Below are 19,824 nucleotides of genomic sequence, written 5' to 3' on the forward strand. Positions count from 1 at the left end.
CCTTTAATATCTGGCGTCCCACCCTTCACTACCTTCATATATATACACACACACACACACACACACACACACACACACACACACACACACACATTCAATGCTATCGCCCCCGTCAGCTGCACAGTCTCCCGTGCTGTTTAGTAACCCTTCATAACCTATAAGAACATAAGAACGTAAGGAGTCTGCAAGAGGCCGATTGACCTATATAAGGCAGCTCCTGTAAGTCTAAACCCACCTAACGAGTCATAGATTTTATGTATATATATATATATATATATATATATATATATATATATATATATATATATATATATTTTTTTTTAGGTGCTGTATATAGCGCCGGTAAGCTCCCTTGAGGAGCATCTTGGAAGACCTCAGCCCGTTAGGCGAATTTTATCTACAGTGGCTGCCATGATAATGTATAACTCTTGCTTGGCCCAAGCTGCCCCCGACGCTCCACTTGACAGAAGTCCTTAAAGTTAGGGTTGATTGAAGACGGCGATGGTCGAAAAGTGTCAGTGTGTTTCAGTGGGACTCGATCCTAGATCCTCGGCCTCACCACGCCCGCACGCCGACCACTCGGTCTCTCTCTCTCTCATGAAGGGTTTGTTAAAGCCCATTGATGCTTCGAACGTCGGTTAACAAGACTACACCGATAATGGATTTTTTTTCTCAACTCGGAACAAATATATTGTTATGTCGTCTTATTCTTAGCTATATGTTTTGTATTGAATAACAACGTATCTTTAATCTGTAGCTCCTCATAACCCCCCCCCCCTAGAAAAAAGTTTCCACATTGAAGTTCCCGTTTTCTATCAACATCAGAAAACGCACGAAGAGGTGTATGGCGTGACCCGCGATCCAATGTCTATATAGTAACATGTCGGGACACTCCTTTGTCTATATAGTAACATGTCGGGACACTCCTTTGTCTATATAGTAACATGTAAGGACACTCCTTTGTCTATATAGTAACATGTCGGGACACTCCTTTGTCTATATAGTAACATGTCGGGACACTCCTTTGTCTATATAGTAACATGTCGGGACACTCCTTTGTCTATATAGTAACATGTCGGGACACTCCTTTGTCTATATAGTAACATGTCGGGACACTCCTTTGAATAAAGCCGTCCCTTCCCGCGCATGACGTACACTGGGGTACACTGAGCTGAGAGCTCAGTTGCTCTGAGGTCACGGTCATGTGTGGCGTTGCGGTCGTGTCCGCTCGCCATCGCGATACTTTTCCCCATCGACGCCATGCCCAACACTTGTGCAGTTTTATATACATATATATATATATATATATATATATATATATATATATATATATATATATATATCTATATATATATATATATATATATATAATATGCAAAATTACAGATTTACGATGACAGTGATGTCACTAAATATAGCCTGTCTGGTGCAACATCAGATAATATCATCTGCTGTAATCAGGGGCGATGCTAGACGTTGTAGACAAAGGGGAGGGGTCCGTGGGTTTGCTCCCCTGGGAAAAAAAAATAAAAACAACCCCATAGATAGTGACTTCTGGGGACTTAAGGGACGATGTTAATTTATGATACGTACTACACTAGAATCAAGTTACTGTATAATGAATTAATTAAAAAAAAATATATAGTATATATCTTAACACTTTAAAACTTTAAAAAAGATGGGAGCATATGTTACCGGGCTACCAGTGAAGGCGAAATCCGTGCCAATCGCAGCGGACGGGTTAAGGTTGGGGTGATTAAAGCCGCATTACGATGGATTACGACCCTGCGGCACCACCACCGACGATAACGCTCTCGAGTGCATGTGCAATTACGTTTAGGGATTACGTTAAGACAACACGCGCGGCAGAGTGGTTCCTGTTAAAAGCGTGCGTCCCTGAAGAGTGTGTTGAATATCTTGCCAGTGTGTGTTTCGTATTATTTGCCTTCCAGTCCTGTTTAACCCAGTAGCAGCGACGGGCCAAATTTGTGGCTTTACCGTGTACCAGCGACGGGCCTTTTTTTTTTTTGTCATGATAAAGACCCCCCAAAATAGATGATGCATAAACTGATCACTAATGTTTTGATATATATTATGAAATGGTTTATGTGAGTGATGATTTTTTCTCATTAATTCGCTTAGAGGGGCTCCTAAGAAACATGATCGCCGCAGCTACCAGGTAAACGATGATTTCTGCGCTGTTGGGTAACCACTGTGAGCGTAAGATGTCAGTTTAGTAATGTTCGGTTAGGGATTTGATGGCCTCGATTTTCCATTGTTTCTTCTTGTTCCCGCCACCCTCACTCCGTCAGCTTGTATTCACTTGCCATTACGAACTCTTGGTCTGTACTGTTTAGTGAAGTCAGAAGAAAGTTTGTGTTTGTCGTTCTCGCAAACTACAGATAAAAAAAATGCATGCTCTCTTTTTGGCTATTCGGTTATACAGGTCCTCTAAGTTAACTTCCATCGCGCGGTCTTCACTTCTCTTACTTTTTCTCCTCCCTGTGTCTCTCCTTCCTCCTGGTGCCCTCTCCATCCTTTCTCTTCCTCTCTTCCTTAATTCTATCTCCCCTTTTTCCCTTTCCTACGCACACTCCATGTCGTCTTTCATCCTCCCACCAAAGATAAACGTTATAGTCCATTCTGCTTCGGGAATTAGTGAATGGTCAGAAATATCCATCTTCCGTATCGGTAACTCCATAACTTAATTTTTTTCAAGTTTGGATTTCTGTTCCTTTTATATATATTTTTTTTTACAACAAAGGAGACAGCTCAAGGGCACAAAAAAAGGAAACAATGATAAATAAAAAGGCCCGCTACTCGCTGCTCCTAAAAAGAATCAAAAGAGGTGGCCGAAATTATGAAAGTTCGCGTTTTCTAAGAGCCTTGTGTGCTCCCGACAAGAAAAAAAAAAGTAAAATCCACGTCACTCGAATTTTACTTTTTAGTTTAGTGACGTCTGTATTTCTGAACCGTTTTGATGTATGAAGCCACGTTCTTTGATGTTTTTTTCGTCCACGGCAAGAAAATAAAGAAAATAAAGAAAAGAAAGGCTAAACTGCACGCTAGCGGTATTTGACTAACTTGAAAATCACCAGTCAAATCTGGGAGTGTCATCATGAGTTTGGTATTCTGCGTTCCACGTCCCCCAAAAGCATGTGTAGTTACAGCTGGCATAAGGCATCGTCATCCACACAGATAAGCCAGGGGGTGCGTGGCGGCGGCGGCGGCTGTGCTTGCGACTCTGTTTTGTGTTTCAAGTGAATTAATTGACGACTCCGCCGCCTTCCAACCTGTTCGGCGGTAATCAATGTTTGCTCCCCGACCCCGTGACCTTCCCTGCCTCTCCCTGTGCCGGGGAGAACGACGATATGGTCTATTTTTCACGCAATAATTACTACCTTCGGTCTAGCCGGCCACGCGATCCTCCACTTGTAGAATTGCCGGTCTTTTGGGCCGTGAGGGGTGTGAGTCTGTGCCATACGCTGTTTGTTCCATGAGGGAGTCCTCGGTGTTTTTGCTTACGCTCTCTGTTCGAGGGGTATGATGGAAGGCTTTGTGGTCATGTCTACATATATTTAACCCTTGTTCAGTGGGTGTGTTCATCAACATTACCATTAATATTCATGTGTTTTATTGAAGAAGTGATACACGGATGATGTGTAGTTCTTGTTTATATATAAAATGGAACAAGAACGTTTAGAACAAGGAACTAAAAAAAAATAAGCGTTTTTTTTATTATGGTGATGCACATTTCTGGCGAGTAATGTGATTGCTTAACAGTGATAAGGTTCGGCGCCTTTGAGAAAACTTACATTATTGATGGTAAAATCACGATGATACTGCAACTATTAATGATGATAACGATGATGATGATGATGATGATGATGATGATGATGATGATAATAATAATAATAATAATAATAATAATAATAATAATAATAATAATAAGAAGAAGAAGAAGAAGAAGAGAAGAAGAAGCAGAAGAAAAAAAGAAGAAGCAGAAGAAGAAAAGAAGAAGAAGAAGTAAAGGAAGAAGAAGAAGTAGTAAAGGAAGAAGAAGAAGTAAAGGAAGAAGAAAATGAAGTAAAGGAAGAAGAAGTAAATGAAGAAGAAGAAGAAGTAAAGGAAGAAAAGAAGAAGAAGAAGAAGAAGACGGAAAAAGCAGCGTCTGGAGCCGAGCACGCCTTCATGTCAGACTCCGAACTGATGTAGTGGTGTCGGTGGTGCAGGCCGGTGGCGGGGCGTCAAGCGAGCCATTCAGCGTCACAGTATACCATTCCAGGGACGACCGAAAACAGTTCTCCGTTGTGGTAAAAAGGAAAATCAATATCGAAATGTCTTTGCGAGCTCTGGTGGGTCAAGCGAGATAGATGTCACGAACAGAGCATAGAGAAAGAAAGGGTTGGGGAAAGTTGTACTGAGCTTCCCACAGTGACGGAGTAGTAACAGCTGTATAGAGTGGCTGCTTGTGGGTCTTGTACGCCAGCACCGTGCCTCCACGCTCTTCGTAATACGCCATGCACTATACCTCCAAGCTCCGTCTGTGGCATAATTTCTGAAGAATAATTCGATGTTGGCCTTCTTTGATATTTCCGCAGCATCAGACAGGTTTTTTTCTTCTTTCTTTTACATTTTGTCCCAAAGGATCAAGTAAAGGCCAGGACGAGCACGCCAAGAAACAGCAGAGCGTAGGAACCGAACACTCATACGAGAACCGCCAGAAAGAGATTACATGCATCACTGCCGGAGCCTCTAGTAAAGAATATAGTGCCCAGAGATCCCAGAGTCAATTAAAATAAATTAGTCTACCATTAGAAGCCGTGATCTTTGATGTGGCGCAGCGTCTGATAATATAGAATGACAAATGCTCCCCTGCGTCTGTTCATTTGAGTGTGTACGAAACCGAAGTAGTTATGGAGTTAAGGGACTGGCGTAGCTACGTGGGGGGAGGGGACTGGGGGCTTGGTCCCCTTTCTTTTTTACAACAAAGGAGATAGCTCAAGGGCACAAAAAAAGGAAACAATAATAACAAAAGCCCTTCGTAATTGTTGGAGTGACCTTCTAGAATTCCCATATGCCTCCCGTTATGAAACACTCTTGAGAAAGAAAATATTATGTAATTTAACAAATCGGATAATTCAGTGTGGGCCTTGGGCTCTCCCATATATAACTTGGTGTCCCCCCCCTCTATACAGACCCCATCCACGCCACTGTTGGTAGTATTGAATTAAAGAGGCTCGCTATTTAGTGTGGTTGCACCATTGAGCGCTAGTACACAGAAGGAAATATTAGTACTTATGCCTGGGGGTTGGGATGGCATGCTCCTCCCTTCTCCTTTGTTGTTTTACTTGCAACAATAAACTATCAATCAATCAATCAATCTTATCCTACTCATCTCCAAGCAGTGTTTGCATGGGGAATGAAAAGATATGAAGGGAGGACCAAAATCTGTGTAAATCTTTGGGGGACTAACGACGCCAGGTGGCCGCGGCGGCGTATAATTTTTGCGACCCCTTCTTAGATGTGAAACACGGCCGAGAGGGAGGCGAGGGCAAACAATTAAAAAGTTTGCGTGTATAGAGGCAAGATTTTACCTCCGAGGAGCAGGAGCAGAGGCAGAGGCAGGCGAGCGTGGAGGGAGGGACGGAAAGAGGAGTGGACGAGGTTGGACTTTGGACGAGAAACAAAATTATGTACGACTTTTACAACAGATTCTGTAAAATGTAAACAAGCGTAAGATAATAGGAAGCGCTTCCCTAATTCAGCCATGCGTTAGATATTTTAAAGCGATTCTATAAAAGATAAACTTGCGCATTATTAGAAAAAGTACGAGAATTTAAAGCAATATTGAAAAATACACTTCACTCGGTAATATTGCAGTTTCCAGTGTTTGTTAGCGTTTAATATCTTGCCTTCTATATTGTTGTATTTTCTTCCGTGACTTTTACGCTTTCAAAAAGGGAATTCTAGAAGGTCACTCCAACAATTACGAAGGTTCGGTTTGGGGTGTTTTTCCTTAGCTTTTGTGTCTGTGGAGCGACATTTAGGTTTTTTATCTTTTATCTCTGCAATTACGCCCATTTGTCTTTATTTGTGTGAAAGAAAACACATCGCATTATGACTGATGTGAATTGCGGAAGGAAAACGCGAACCGGACATTAATTAAACCCGGCGATGCATTGGTTCGAAGTCTGCTTGTTATTTATTGAACCTTTTTGCTAATTAGGAAACATTCGCTGCTTCGGCCCGCCTTGGCAGTGTTTGAGTGATCCTTCAGGAGCCATAATTGCCTGACGTTATTGTAGATTTATGTAACTCTATTTTTTACTCTGCTGTTCATTCGTATTCTCTTATTTTTCGATGCTCTTTAGGAGAGTATCAAGGCGCCTCTTGGACCAAAATTGATTATACGTTTGGAACCATATGTCGCTTTTTGTGGGCGCTGCGTGTTTCGGACCTTGTGTGTGTATGTGTGTGTGTGTGTGTGTGTGTCGCATCGGCTGTGGTGAAATATCAATCAGCTGCTACGAAACGCAAACCCTCGAACCTTTCTCTTATTTCTGTTTGTGTAGAAAGGATTTAGTTTCTTTCTGTTCCTCAAAAACTCAATTGCTCCATCTCACAGCTCGACACAACCCTCCAGCCATCTACTCCTTACTCCTTAATAACTCAGCTGTCCCCTTCTATACGTTCAACATTTCCATTTTATCCTAAACTCAAAATCCTAAATAGAAACTCCATATCTCACCAAATGCTAAATCAGCTTTCTTAACTTTATAAAAGGGTTATGTCCGCCCCTATATAGAGTATGGATCCCACGTGTGTGAGTGTGAAGGGGTCCACCCTTACAAGTTCTTTGGATAGCAGGGTCAAAGGGTTTTAGCTTCATCAACTCCCTTACTCTTACTGACTGTGTTCTGCCTCTTGAATTCTAGCGCAGCGCTGCTTCCCTCGCTGTCTTTTATATCTTTAGTTTCTTCCTAACTATTCCTGCGGACCAGCTGACTACATGCCGCCACCCCTTCCGCAGTCTCGTTCCACATGTTATTCTCTGCTTGCTCGTCCCTATTGTTGTTCAACTTCCTAATGCAAGAGCTAACCATTACCTTCATTCTTTCCTTCCTTTCATTGGTAAACTGGAACAGCCTTCCTTCGTTCGAATTTCCTCCTTCATATACGACTTGGACAAATTAATGAAAGAGGGAGTATCAAAATGCCTCTCGATTCTAAAGTTAATTCCTTTTTAATTTCTCCTGAGAGCAGTAATTTGCGGAGTTTTCTTTATTATATTTGCTTGAATTGCCTCCTTTACTATAAAAAAAACCACTGGAATATATAAAATGGAGCTCGTGGACTTAACATGCACGTATGCCTGAGAGAACGATTAGTATTTTTGCCCCGCGTTGGTCGTGGCGGCAGCTCGTATGACTCCCGGCGATTATTGAGTCTATAAAAAGTTGGCCGTGGAATTTAATGATTCGGCCGAACTCGTAAAAACGCCTAAACACAAGCTCTTATGTAACTCTCTCTCTCTCTCTCTCTCTCTCTCTCTCTCTCTCTCTCTCTCTCTCTCTCTCTCTCTCTCTCTCTCTCTCTCTCAGGGGGGAGAGGAAGGGAGGGGAGTAGATGGAGGGAGAGGAAGGGGAAAAGGGAGGGTGAGAAGGCGGGAAAACGGATATTTGGGCAAGATACTGGAGTTATATGGGAAGGGATGGGGGTGAGAAAATGAGGGAAGGAGGGAGTGGGTGATGGTATGAGAGGACAGGGGAATGAATGGGCGATGGGAGATGAGGCAAGATGAAAGAGCGATGGGATGAATGGGATGAGCTGAGTGTAAGGGAAGTGAGTTGTGGGGAAACCGGGGAATGAAAGAGTGTTGGGAGATGAGACAAGATGGACAGTGTGGGTGATGGGATAAGCTGAGTGTAAGGGAAGTGAGTTATAGGGAAACCGGGGGGAATGAAAGAGTGATGGGAGAGGGTGATGGGATGACACGAGATGAAGGGAAATGAGTGATGGGAATGAGTAGAGATGAACGGAAGGGGAAGAAAAGAGCACTGGAATTAAAGTGGGTGATGGGAATGAGTAGAGATGAACGGGAGGGGAAGAAAAGAGGCATTGGGATTAAAGAAATGGTGTGTATTATAGTATTGGGAGCGTGTGAAAGTGCCTGGGTGGTAGGGGGGGAAATCAATCGAGAGGGAATGTGTAATAGTTGGCCTTGAAGTGATTGTTAAGGCGGTTCCGTGTAAACGAGGTGATTTGATGTTTACTCTGCCTCCCTTTTGTGATGTTTTATTGCTGCTGGTGTTCGCTGAAGGAGGGGAGAGAGGAGGAAGGAGGGGCGAAGAGAAGGCGGTGGTGACAATGGTGGTGGTGGTGGTTGGCGTGAATGTTGGTGCAGGTGTAGTCATGATGGTAGTTGTGGTGGTGGTAGTGGTGGTGGTGGTGACGATTGCGGTTGTAATGGTGCAAAATTGCGGGCGCTTCCTGTCTCCAAGGATTTCATTTTATCTCTGCGACAAATGTTTATAACTTTTTTTTTTTTGCGCTGGGTATTCAGTGAGAGAAAAGTAAAGTAAAAGAAAAGAAAAATAAGAAGAAGAAAAGAATGTTATGTAATTATGTATAATTATTTATTTATTTGTGTGTGTGTGTGTGTGTGTGTGTGTGTGTGTGTGTGTGTGTGTGTGTGTGTGTGTGTGTGTGTGTGTGTGTGTGTTATTTAATTCTTATTAGTTTTTTCCACCATTAAAAGGTCAAGATTATTATTATTATTATTATTATTATTATTATTATTATTATTACTACTACTACTTTGATCGTCATTATCTCTACTACCACCACCACCACCTCTCCTTTATGTTCAGCAGCATCGCCGCCGGCCTGACGTAACGTGGTGGGCGTGGCCAGGCAGGGGTCGAGCCTCTCTTGGCGTGGTGGCGGAGTCGGGGGTCTGGAGGGGTTGTTGGTGGCGCAGGGTCAAATACCCTTTTCACAACAGTAACTACAAACCCCCAGTTAACTCGTCTAGCCCGCTATACCCCTGCCCCTGCCTACTTCATCAGTCTAGCTCCGGCTCCATTCCCTCTCCGCCCCACCTGACCGTTTCTTCCTCGCCTCTTTCCGAATCATGCCTCGCCAGGTCTCGTCCCGCCTCGCCCGCGCGCGTCAGTAGTGTTGGTGAGGCTGTGGTCGTGGTCGGCGGGAGCGCTGTGGCTGCTCGGCGGTGTCAGTGTGTGTTGGTAAGACTTGTGCTGTTACTGATTCGGACGTGTCAGTCAGTCTACAAATCTGGCTTTGGAATGACTTGTGACGATGTTCATATGGATGTGATGCGATGAAATATATCTACAAATCTGCCGTGCTGGAATTAGCTGGTGATGGTGGAAAGTGATGATTGAGTTGGCCACTGCTGCGGTGACGCGATATTATCCAACCCGGTGATCCAGTTTGACGGTTACGACCTTTTATCACCGAGTATTTCTTAACACGTCATTCAGCTGCACGTGAACTTATTTGTAGCTTTCTGTTTTGAGTAATTATAGTTTCGGTTCTTATCACACAGCTATTTTGTCCCTCATTCAAGTTCACGTGTTTCGGCCGTGTGAAGCAGTTTTGTTGCCTCGTGCGGGAGGCTGTGATGCCATATTGGTGGACTGAATTAATGCGGCTTCCACTGCAATCCGTTATGATGCTAAAGTGTTGTTTGTAGCATCATCTCATCTTGGCATTACTAAAACACGTGTGTAGCACAAGAGTTAACACAGCATCTTCACTCTTTCATCCCTCACGCTGGTAAACTCTGGAACAATCTTCCTTCATCTGTATTTCCTCCTGCTTTCAAAGGAGGGTATTTTCAAAAGGAGGTATCGACTGACACCTCCTCCCGAAACTGATCTATCTTTGGATTCTTTTTTCTTTCTTTGAATAGCGTACAATTTTTTTTTTTTTTTAATGTTTTTTTTTTGCCTGCCCTTGAGCTGTCTTTAAAAAAAAAAAAAAACATGTTAGCAAGGTGTGCACATTTTTTTTTATTTTTTTTTATGTAGGTCGCGAAACGAAAGTGGTATGTTTTGAATCTAGTGCTTTCTCTGGCTCCAGTGAGTTGACATTACTCTTGTGGTGAATTAACAATCTTGTTGATTAGTGTATATCCTTAACGCCCACTTACCTGCCCACCGATGTTGGGCACAGGCCCCGGGAGTGACACAGGATGAGGTGATATATGTTAGGCATATGTTAGCCCTCAAATGATTCAGGGGGGCTTGTGACATGCACATTCTGATGATTTTACAACTGTTAAATTGTTAAAGGGAATTCTTTCTCCCCAGAGTCTGTGATTGGAGCATCTCGGGGCCTTGAAGACCCCGCTCCGCCAGCAGGGGAGCCATGACCCCTGAGGTCACGCCGGGCCTCACCGTGCCCGAAGCAGGCCTGCTGCCGCCGCCCAGCCATGGCGCGCACCCCAAGAAGGTCGCGAAGAGAAAATCCAGTGAGGCGGAAAGAAGTGTTGCTCCGCGGGGCGCCGGCCGCGCCGCCTCGGTAGTGGACGTGTTCACGGAGATGGGCAACAACGGGCGGGCGCGGGCCGGGCGGGAGGCGCGGGTGGAAAATACCTCCGCTGCCAACAGGGCGGACCGCCTACAGGTGAGCTGACTTCAGGAGGCTGAGTTAACGACGTAATCTGTTGTCTGTCTGTATAATGCAGGAGTCAACAACTCTCTTCTTCCTTCATCCCTTCCACTGCTGAGCTCTTGAAGTATTATGTTTTCCCCTTCCTTACGACCCTGGCAAGACACAAAGACGCTGTTGCTCTCCCCTTCGTGACTCTGAGGTTAATTGTTGACCGTCGTGTCTGGCCGGCAGCCCACACACTGTACACCGTAATGGCTCGGCGGGTGTCGCTCAGTTTCAAACCAAAGATGTCATTTATATACTTATTTTTATATCCCACCTCGAGCCATTTAACTTTTAAACTTGCGGGTTATAGAGACATGATAAGATGATGGCTTTGTAAGGAGGAGGCCGATTAAGTTTGACTTGGCCATGCTTGCACTGCAACTGCATCAGGTTTAGAAGAAATCTTTGACATAAGAGAAAATGCTTCGTGATTAAGAAAAGAAGAGAAAATGCTTCATAATCAACAATTTATTGCTTGGCAGGGAAAAGATACGCAGGAGGTGCAGCGCCCCCAGATGATGACGTAATATTTCTCCATTTCTTTCATCTCTGCAATCCCAGTCAGTGTGGTGCCGGATTTCTTGCTTCTTTGCATTTCCGAATAGCGTATCGTTGCTTTTTCTTGTTTATAGGTCATTTTAGTTCGCGTGGGGGCGGCGGGTTGGAAGATGAGGGGAGGGGGAAGGGAGGGAGAAGAGTCTGACTACAGTGTTTGCTCTTGCACCCTCTCGCCGCAGTCCAGGTAAGGAGGGTGCATGGTTGCGGCCTCGCCTCGCTAATAATAGACTAATGGCGTTCTGAGGCAGTGCTGGTCGATCACTTATTTGCTCGCCCCCACAACCAGACTCCCGGTAGTCCTTAACCTTCGCCTCCCTTCTCGCACTAACGGACTCCTGCAAATCTCCCCACCAGTCTCCTCTCCCCGTTGCCTTGTACATAATTGCGTTACTCTTCCTATCATTTCCTATTCTTTCAAACTATCCCCCACAGTATTGGCCATACCTCCTCTTCCTCCTCCTCCTACCCGTCTCCCTGCACCCCTCCCTCACTGTAATCTCCTCCCTCCAAACTTTTTCTCCCTTCCCTTCTACATAACCCCGACGCGGCTGCCATCGGCTAGGAATAAGTTTGCATAGTGGTTTCAATGTTGGGATAATCATAAGACACGTATTTTTGATCGCATTTATTTAGCTTTGGCAGCAAATACTTCGCTACTGCTTGACCTTCTTGGTGGTATGTGGCAAGCCTACGCGAGACGTGAAAAACTGCAAAGATAAACATTTATTAGCAACACTTTGATCATTTATTCAAGTTCACAAGTAATTTAATGACGCCTTTGACTTAGGGTCGAAGCGTGTGATACAAAATGAGAGAGTGATAAAGAATCTCCCTGAGCTGGGTAGCCAAGATCACACAGCTGTGCTTGTGTTAGGAGAGGGCGCTGCCGCTCTCGCCAAGAAGCCGCCGAAAACGGAAAAGCAAAACAGTAAAGTTCCTTTCAGCTTTGAACTATTTTATGATAGATATTTGTAATTTTTCAAACAGTTACTTCCATACTTTCGATTATTGTACTAAGAAGGAAAACCACGGACGGTTTGCCCTCGTAGGGTGGGCGAGGCGACGCGCCCACCAGCGTATGCTCACATTGATTGTTTGCTATGGAAATAATGAAAATAAAATAATATTCTCAGATGGTAGACTCTTCGTTCACTGCCACACCCGCGCGGCTCCCCTCGGTAAACACGTCGCTGCGGTCACTGGAGATGAGCCTCACGCCAAGAAGCAGGACAAATAGGAGAGAGAGTAACGAGGCCAAGAACTCGTAGATATGCGACACAGCGGAACCTTCGTGTCGCCGCCCCATCAGTCCGTCGCCGCCGCTCCGCGTAATGGCCGGGATCATGACTGGCCCGAAGAGGCAGTGCACTCCGCCTGGCACGCACCCGCAGGCTACTCCCCCTCCCCCCCCCTCTTAACCCCTTCCCTGGCACCCTAGCCCTCCTCTTCCCCGACACCTTAGCCATTCTTCTTCCTTTGCACGCTTTCTCTTCCCATCTCCTTAGAAAGCCTTTCCTTTCCCCTCTAGCACCTCTTCCACTTCCTGCTTCTCCCTGGCAAGCCTTTCCCTTCCCACTGGCTTCGTCTTTCCTCACTAACCTGCATTCCTACCCCTTCCTTCCTCTTCCCATCTCCCTTACTACACTATCCCTTTTCCTCTCGCATTCTCCTCACTCCCTATCCTGGCACCTTATCCTTTCCTCTTCCTATCTCCCTTACAACCCTTCCTCTTCCTCTGCACCCTTTCTCTTTCCCTCCGGCATCACCCTTCCTCCCTTCCCCTCCCTCCTCCACCTTTCCCTTCCATGGCACTCTCTTGCTTTTCCCTGGCCCTCTCTCTTCCTATCTCCCTGGATGGCAAACTTTTCCCTTTTCCTCTTGCATCATCCTTCCTCCCTTCCCCTGCACCCTACCCCCTTCCTCTTCCCATCTCCCTCTAACATTCTCTTTTTCGTCCTGTCCTTGGCTCCCTTCCCCTTAATCTTCCCATCTCCCAAACAATCTTTTTCCAGTGTCATCACCCTTGCCCTTTCTATCTCCCTAGCAACCCTCTACTTGACTGGCACACTCTCCCATCCCCTTTCCTCAGCTTCTTTTCTCTTATTCCTTTCATATGTAGTTCGTCTGTACTCTTTCCTGTCTGGCACTGCTGCCCTAACCATGTTGTTGCTGTTCTATTTACCTGCTGCAATGCTTATTCCTTTGTATATAGCTAAGGGTCTAATAAATCCCTTCCCCTCACTTGTATATCTTGGCATTAGCTCTTTATTCCTATTCCCTTGCCGGTGTTTAACGCTTCCTGGTCTTCCCTCCCCCAATAACGCTATTCTCACCACGGGGCCTCCTAATTAAGCCATCCCTGCTGCCTCAGTCTGCTTAATTGCATCATTATGAACAAGGCCGCAACCCCTCACTGATTGTGGTGCGAGGGGGGAGGGAACATGGTGGAGGTTTAGTCATATAGTTGGGGTATTCTTGTATTTTCTGTAACTTATAATGAAGGAGAGTTGCTAGAGCTATGACTAAACTAATCAATGGAAAGGTACATAGTGATTTTTTTCCCCTTATAGGAGGAGAGGACAAGAGTGGTGATGACAATATACTGCAATTTAGGGATTAAACAGAGGGGAGTAACCTACAGATTGGGGTTCTTACATATAGTGAAAGACTGCCTGTTGAAGCATGGAGTAGTGATGAAGGAAGTAAGGACACTAACTGATTGTCTTGAATAAGGCATGGCAGGTTAAATGAAAGATTAAAATGATGTGTTTTAACTTTAAATTCGCCGTCTGCTGCAGGCTTTCTATGGTCATGTCTTTAAAGACATAACCGTGTGTGTGTGGAGGGGATATTGAGCAGCAGGGGGCCAGTCATCATTAGCACTGAGTAATAACTGAGGTCTGAGTCTGGTGTGGAGGGGATATTGAGCAGCAGGGGGCCAGTCATCATTAGCACTGAGTAATAACTGAGGTCTGAGTCTGGCGATGCTTTCAGGATGGTAAAGGGGATAACCTATCTTTTGACCACTCCTGAGATTTTTGTAGGAGCAGTGAGTAGCGGGCTTATTTTTCATTATAGTTTCCTTTTTTTTTGCTTGCCCTTGAACAGTTTCCTTCACTGAAAAAAAAAAAAAAAAAAAAATGCTGCACTCACCCTGGCTGATTTTTGAGGGAGTCAAGCATCATACTTATATTCAATATAACTGATCACTGTCAAAGTGTTATTTCCTTTATTCAAACCAATCAATTATCAGATTAGTATTTCCTTCCTTTGTTATAACATTTGGACATGATGCCTTACACAATTTGTCTCACTTGGCTTCATTTTTATTCTGCCTTTATCTGCATGCAACTGAAAATATGAATTTATTGACTCAAAGAAAGCATTGCCATACAGGGTTGCAAACACATGAGAATAATGACACCTGCATGATTATGATGAGCCAGTGATAATCCTAAGCTTTTGTCCACAGGTTCGGCTCACTGTCCTTGAGGCTGAGGTTGGGCGGCTGCAGCAGCGAGGCCGCCAACTTGACCACCACCTGTCGCGGGTGCTGACGCAGGGCTCGTTGCTCACTTCCACCATTGACGACTTCCACCTGAGGCTCGACGCGCTGGCCAGGTGTCACAAGGCTCTGACTCGGGCTGCTCAACACAACCACAAACCTGGGGATGGGAAGAGTCAGTAGGGAGTGGGAGGACTCACTGCAGTGAACCCAGGCTGCTCAGGTCCCTGAAACTTTAGCCCAATACGATGAGTGTCATGCAGAGGCACCAGTCGATTATAGTCAACCATGGCATAGGACCCCTCTTTCTCATCAAGGTCACACATCTTTCAGTAAGGCCGGGTGTATATGAGTGAGGGATATGAAGCCCAAGGTGTGCTTCAACCTCACCAGCGTTATATACTCATCAACCGGAGTAGCCTCAATAACAGGATTGCAGTCGGCTAGAAATGACCATAGCTACTCCTTTGAGACGTGCAACAGCGCTCTGGCCTGAGCAGTAGTAGCATAACCCCCTCTACCGATGCCTCCATAACCAGGTTTCCTTGTCCCAAAGAGCCTCATCATGTCCACTCAACCTCCTGAGTTCATGTGACTGATGGGGTACTTAATGATCTTCTGAGAGGTGTTCCAGGCACCCACACTAAGAGCCTGCCAGAGGTTGACCCTGGGCCTGGCTAGACAAGCTTGTGTCCCATCTGCACCACCCTGGTGGTCCCCAAGATGGGGGCTAAAATTCACTCGTTCCTTCCCTCAGCCTGTCTCTATAATAATCACCTGGAATTCCCGACATCATTAACTCTGAGGATGCTAGTGTTCACTGGGTATAGCATTGTTCTTCATATTCATACAATTCTATTCCTTTACCTCTGGTTTTGAAACTCTTATAATATAGTTTTATGAAAATGCAGTACTTCATCTAAAAGAAATGATTTAGCAGATCAGAGTTTCACAAATGACAATGGTGGAATATTGTTGAAAGCTTAAGAGCACAGGGAAGGGACTCCTGACCAACATCCAAGTAACAGCAAAGCCTTCAAAATAGATGACAAAAATTGACATACGTCAATTATTTATTTATGCATCTCATGTCAATTATTTATTTATGCATCTCACAAAGTTTTCCTATGATCTTAACAACTGTGCCCTACTGTGCAGGACACACACAAGGGTTAGTTATGACTGGGAAGCATCCTCAAGCAATTTATTTTTTGCTTGTTGAGGATACACCTTAACAGAGGTAAGTGCATGCTGGAACAATCCTTAGTGGTAATTCTGTCTTTGGGACAGTATTTTGAGCTGTTGTGCATGACACACACTCTGAGTGGGAGGGTATGTAAGCCCTCTGGCTTACAAAGGGTAAATGCTGACCCACCCATTGACAAAGCCCACACTCTTGATGTTACAGAGGCTGTGGCAAGGTTGATGGATGGAAGGGCAGTTGTTGTTTATAACAACAATACGGAATTGCTCAAAGCTGGAGGTGCAGCCGTGATCAGTTGGTTAGTGTTCCTGTCCACTGTTTGGCAGTGTAATGCCATTCCTCCCGACCAGAAAAAGGAACTGAAAAAAGAAAAGGAACTGTCAAGACTACAACTATCACTGCATTACACTGCTTAGTGTTCCAGGCAAGGTCTTGCCTATCAATTGTTCATACAGATTTGAAGCCAACTTGGGCAGCCTTTGTTTGAGTGGCCTGCGACTTATAAACTGAAAGAGTGAGAGAGCAGAGGGGGGCTATGTGCCTGGGGGGTATGTCAACTTCCTGTGGGGTTACATCCTGTGGGTCCTGGAGAGAGAGAGAGAGAGAGAGAGAGAGAGAGAGAGAGAGAGAGAGAGAGAGAGAGAGAGAGAGAGTAAACTAAGGAATATAACGTGACTAAGTTCTCATAACCTTAGATTACCGAGACTGTAAAAGTGATGAAAGTTTATGATATACTCTCTCATCACTTTTACAACTTAATGAGAATTTTGTCACATTACTCATCAGTCTACTCCATCATAACATCCTCCTCTACCTCCCATCCTCACTCATTCAACTGATTCTGCCATGTACTGGATGCAAGCTTTCCCGAGTTGCCTGATACCCTACGCCCCTGTCCACCCTGCAGTGAATGGGTACCAGGTATTAATCGAGGGTTGTGTCCCGTCTCCTGGGGGTCTGTTCCCTTCTCCTAGAATTCCTTCCCCCCTTCTCCTAGAATTCCTTCCCCTTCTGCCTCTCTCTGGCATATGACCATAGATGTTGTGCTGACTAAACGAAACTTTCCAACTTTCCGAGCTGCCTTAGGACTGGAAACTCCGATGGTTCAGTAACGATGGCCGGTTGCGGGAGGGAGGTGATGTACTTAAGGCTGCCTCATCACTGTTGCCGGAAATAAAAGTTAATGTTTAGAAAATACTCCTGAGGCCCATGATGTTAAGTCCATTTATGTCTCCAATCATAACACCAATATATTTAAGATAAGGCTGAAAATACAAATGTTTTTCCTTATATTTGAATGTTTTGAAAATGAGAGGCCAGTTGATATGAAAAGAATGCGGTGAAGTGCACATTGCTCCAGGATATACGTGGCTGTGCTAAGAATGTTTACACCTTGTGAAAGTGCTTGCCTGTCTTATGGGAATTACGCTCAATAAATAAAACCGTGACGTTGTGTTTACTTTCTATCCACGTGTATCCAGCTTGGTGGAAACGAGTACATAAATATTCTTGTGTGTTTTTTTTCTATCTGATTCATCACATGCCATCACTGTTAATGCCTCTTCTAGGACACAACTTTCCCCCACTGCTTAATTAATTAGAGGACAATAGTATAACCGTGCTTGACAGAGAAATAAATATATGACTAATTTACTAGACATGTGTTAAAGCTTCCCAAAGTCCTTAATTAATGTAGACGATAATATTGAGAGCACCGGTCAGGTAAGTCGCACAACATGACACAGGTAGCTAAGAGAGGAACTGTGTGTAGCCGGTAGCACTAGTGTCTCGAGGCGTCGGAGAAGAAAGGGCGTAAGGGACAGAGGGCCATATTTATAAACCTTTCAAGGCCCAAAAACACAACTTTGACAACGCTTTCACGGGTAGTTTGGGCATTTCCAGGGGTAGTTCTTTGACCCTGGTGGTAGCGTGACAAAGCTTCTGTAACATGAACGTGGAAATAACATTAATCACAACGCAACAATTAGTATCCTTTCCGGTCTTTGGAAATAGCTGATGTGAGAGGCGGAGGCGTCTGAAAATACCGGCCAGAGCCATTTTCCTTTTCCTTACAGATTGCAACGGGAAGGGCAGCCCACACGCCAGGAAAAACTAGTTGCCAGGGAAAAGCGACCCTAAGTACACCAAATACAAGGTTACTTTTACATTGCAACTTGTTTCCCGTTCTTCCTGGTAAGTGTAGCCTGACTTTCCCAGTGCAAACTAGAAAAAAATGTCCTTTTACATCCCATCGTCATCCATCCATCCATCCCCCGAGCAGCGTTGCCAAGCTATCGTACTCATCGCATTTTCGTAGTTTCTGACCGATAACTATAGCAAAAACAAACAAACAAACATCAATAAATAGGAGTTTTAACGCTAACTTAAATTTTCTATCGTTTTTTGTGTAGGTACGAGAGTTTGAGGCTTAAAAGCAATAAATACGATGTGGTGAATACGATAATCCGGCAACGGTGCCCCGGGTGCCTATTACTACTCTCCCTGTGTGCATACTTTCCCTGCCTCCTCTCATTAACCCACTTTCCTACTTCTTATATACAGCCACCCTTGAACACCAAGATCTTAGGGCTCTCATCGAGGCTCTACTCCAGTCACTCATTCTCCTAGAGTCCGCATCTTCTTTCCCATTGTCCCTGTCTATCAATTGTTGTTAATTTTTCCCCTACTATACATTCCATCTTTGGCCCGTGATGCTAGAACAAATACTCTAATATCCCCCTGAATTCTCCCTATGCTAACAACACACTGCTCTTCCAAAAATTATTTTAAAGAAAAGTGCGCAGCGTGACTTTCCTAACCCAACCTGACTAATCTCGCCTAGTCGCAATGCTATTCCTGTAAGGCCTTGAGGTGACTTATTTCCCTGAAGCGCCTGATGCTCATAAAAATGTTATTACACTAGTGCCTCAACAAAAATTAAACGACCTGGTTCAAATACTCAACGACCTGCCTGCGGACTATCCCGGTATCGTTAGTGTTAGTTGCTTCACCATTACTTCCCGTGGCCGCGGAAATGCACGGTAAACTGCGTAGACTACATGCACGGTAAACTTTGGCAAAATTGTGTTCGAAATCCAACCATACATTCCTTCTCGTCAGTGCCAAAACTACTGAACATTGCAGAACTAACGTACACTGCCCTCTGTGCAATACACCTGGCCATAATCGTGGAAAAAACACGTGTTTGTGCAAACTGAAATGAAGTTTAATGTGTTGTAAGAAAGTTGTTCCGTTTGGACGCTTGAACTGAATATACTCCCATGTACTGGCTGACCCTCGCTGCCTTCTCCCTATATACCTTCAAAAAACCCTCCTTGTCCAACCGCCCACATCGATCCCTAATTACCATTTCCTCATTTCTCCTCAATCTTACCTCTGCTTCCTCTGTTATTGTTCTCTCGTGGAATCACCACACTTCTTACATCATAAAACTTACTCCCTTGGATGAATCTCATTGACTCCTTCCCTCACCCCCTTCCCCCTTTTATCGTAACTCCCCATAAATCGCTGTATCATTCAGGTTTACATTCCTGTTTTACTTGCACCTCCACGCGCGTGACCTTTGCTGCCTGGCGCATTATACTACATTGCTTTTGTTAACTCAGTCTTTGGTGTCCGGGAAACACACAAAATAATGTAACAGCACTTTTTCTAAATAAACATTCAAATATGATTATTATGACAACTGTATCTATGACAAATACTACTAGGCTACAAAACTATTACTGTCAACACACACACACACCTACCTATCCCCCGCCCCCCCAACACACACACACACACACACACACACACACACACACGGCTCCCTATCTCATCCTAGGGGAGAGAAAGAAGAGAGTTGGCGTGT

At 44.6% G+C, this 19,824-nt stretch overlaps 1 protein-coding gene and 1 long non-coding RNA gene across 4 annotated transcripts in view; one reads left to right on the top strand and one right to left on the bottom strand.

The window, feature by feature from the left end:
• LOC126983080 (uncharacterized) overlaps positions 1 to 17,401 on the top strand; it is a 17,921-nt gene extending 520 nt beyond the window's left edge. The window contains exons 1-3 of one of the 3 annotated variants that reach the window (XM_050835565.1): positions 9,081 to 9,248; positions 10,338 to 10,653; positions 14,717 to 17,401. In XM_050835565.1, coding sequence (XP_050691522.1) covers positions 10,396 to 10,653; positions 14,717 to 14,932 — 474 coding nt within the window. In that variant the 5' untranslated portion in view covers positions 9,081 to 9,248; positions 10,338 to 10,395 and the 3' untranslated portion in view covers positions 14,933 to 17,401. Of the gene's footprint in view, positions 1 to 9,080; positions 9,249 to 10,337; positions 10,654 to 14,716 lie in introns of those variants that run through there. The other 2 variants (XM_050835566.1, XM_050835567.1) reach the window with 2 other exon arrangements.
• LOC126983082 (uncharacterized) overlaps positions 14,461 to 19,824 on the bottom strand; it is a 26,779-nt gene continuing 21,415 nt past the window's right edge. The window contains exon 4 of the long non-coding RNA XR_007735500.1: positions 14,461 to 16,312. This is a non-coding gene — a long non-coding RNA (uncharacterized LOC126983082). The remainder of the gene's footprint in view (positions 16,313 to 19,824) is intronic.

Source organism: Eriocheir sinensis, chromosome 52, assembly GCF_024679095.1.
Source record: "Eriocheir sinensis breed Jianghai 21 chromosome 52, ASM2467909v1, whole genome shotgun sequence".
NCBI lineage: Eukaryota > Metazoa > Arthropoda > Malacostraca > Decapoda > Varunidae > Eriocheir > Eriocheir sinensis.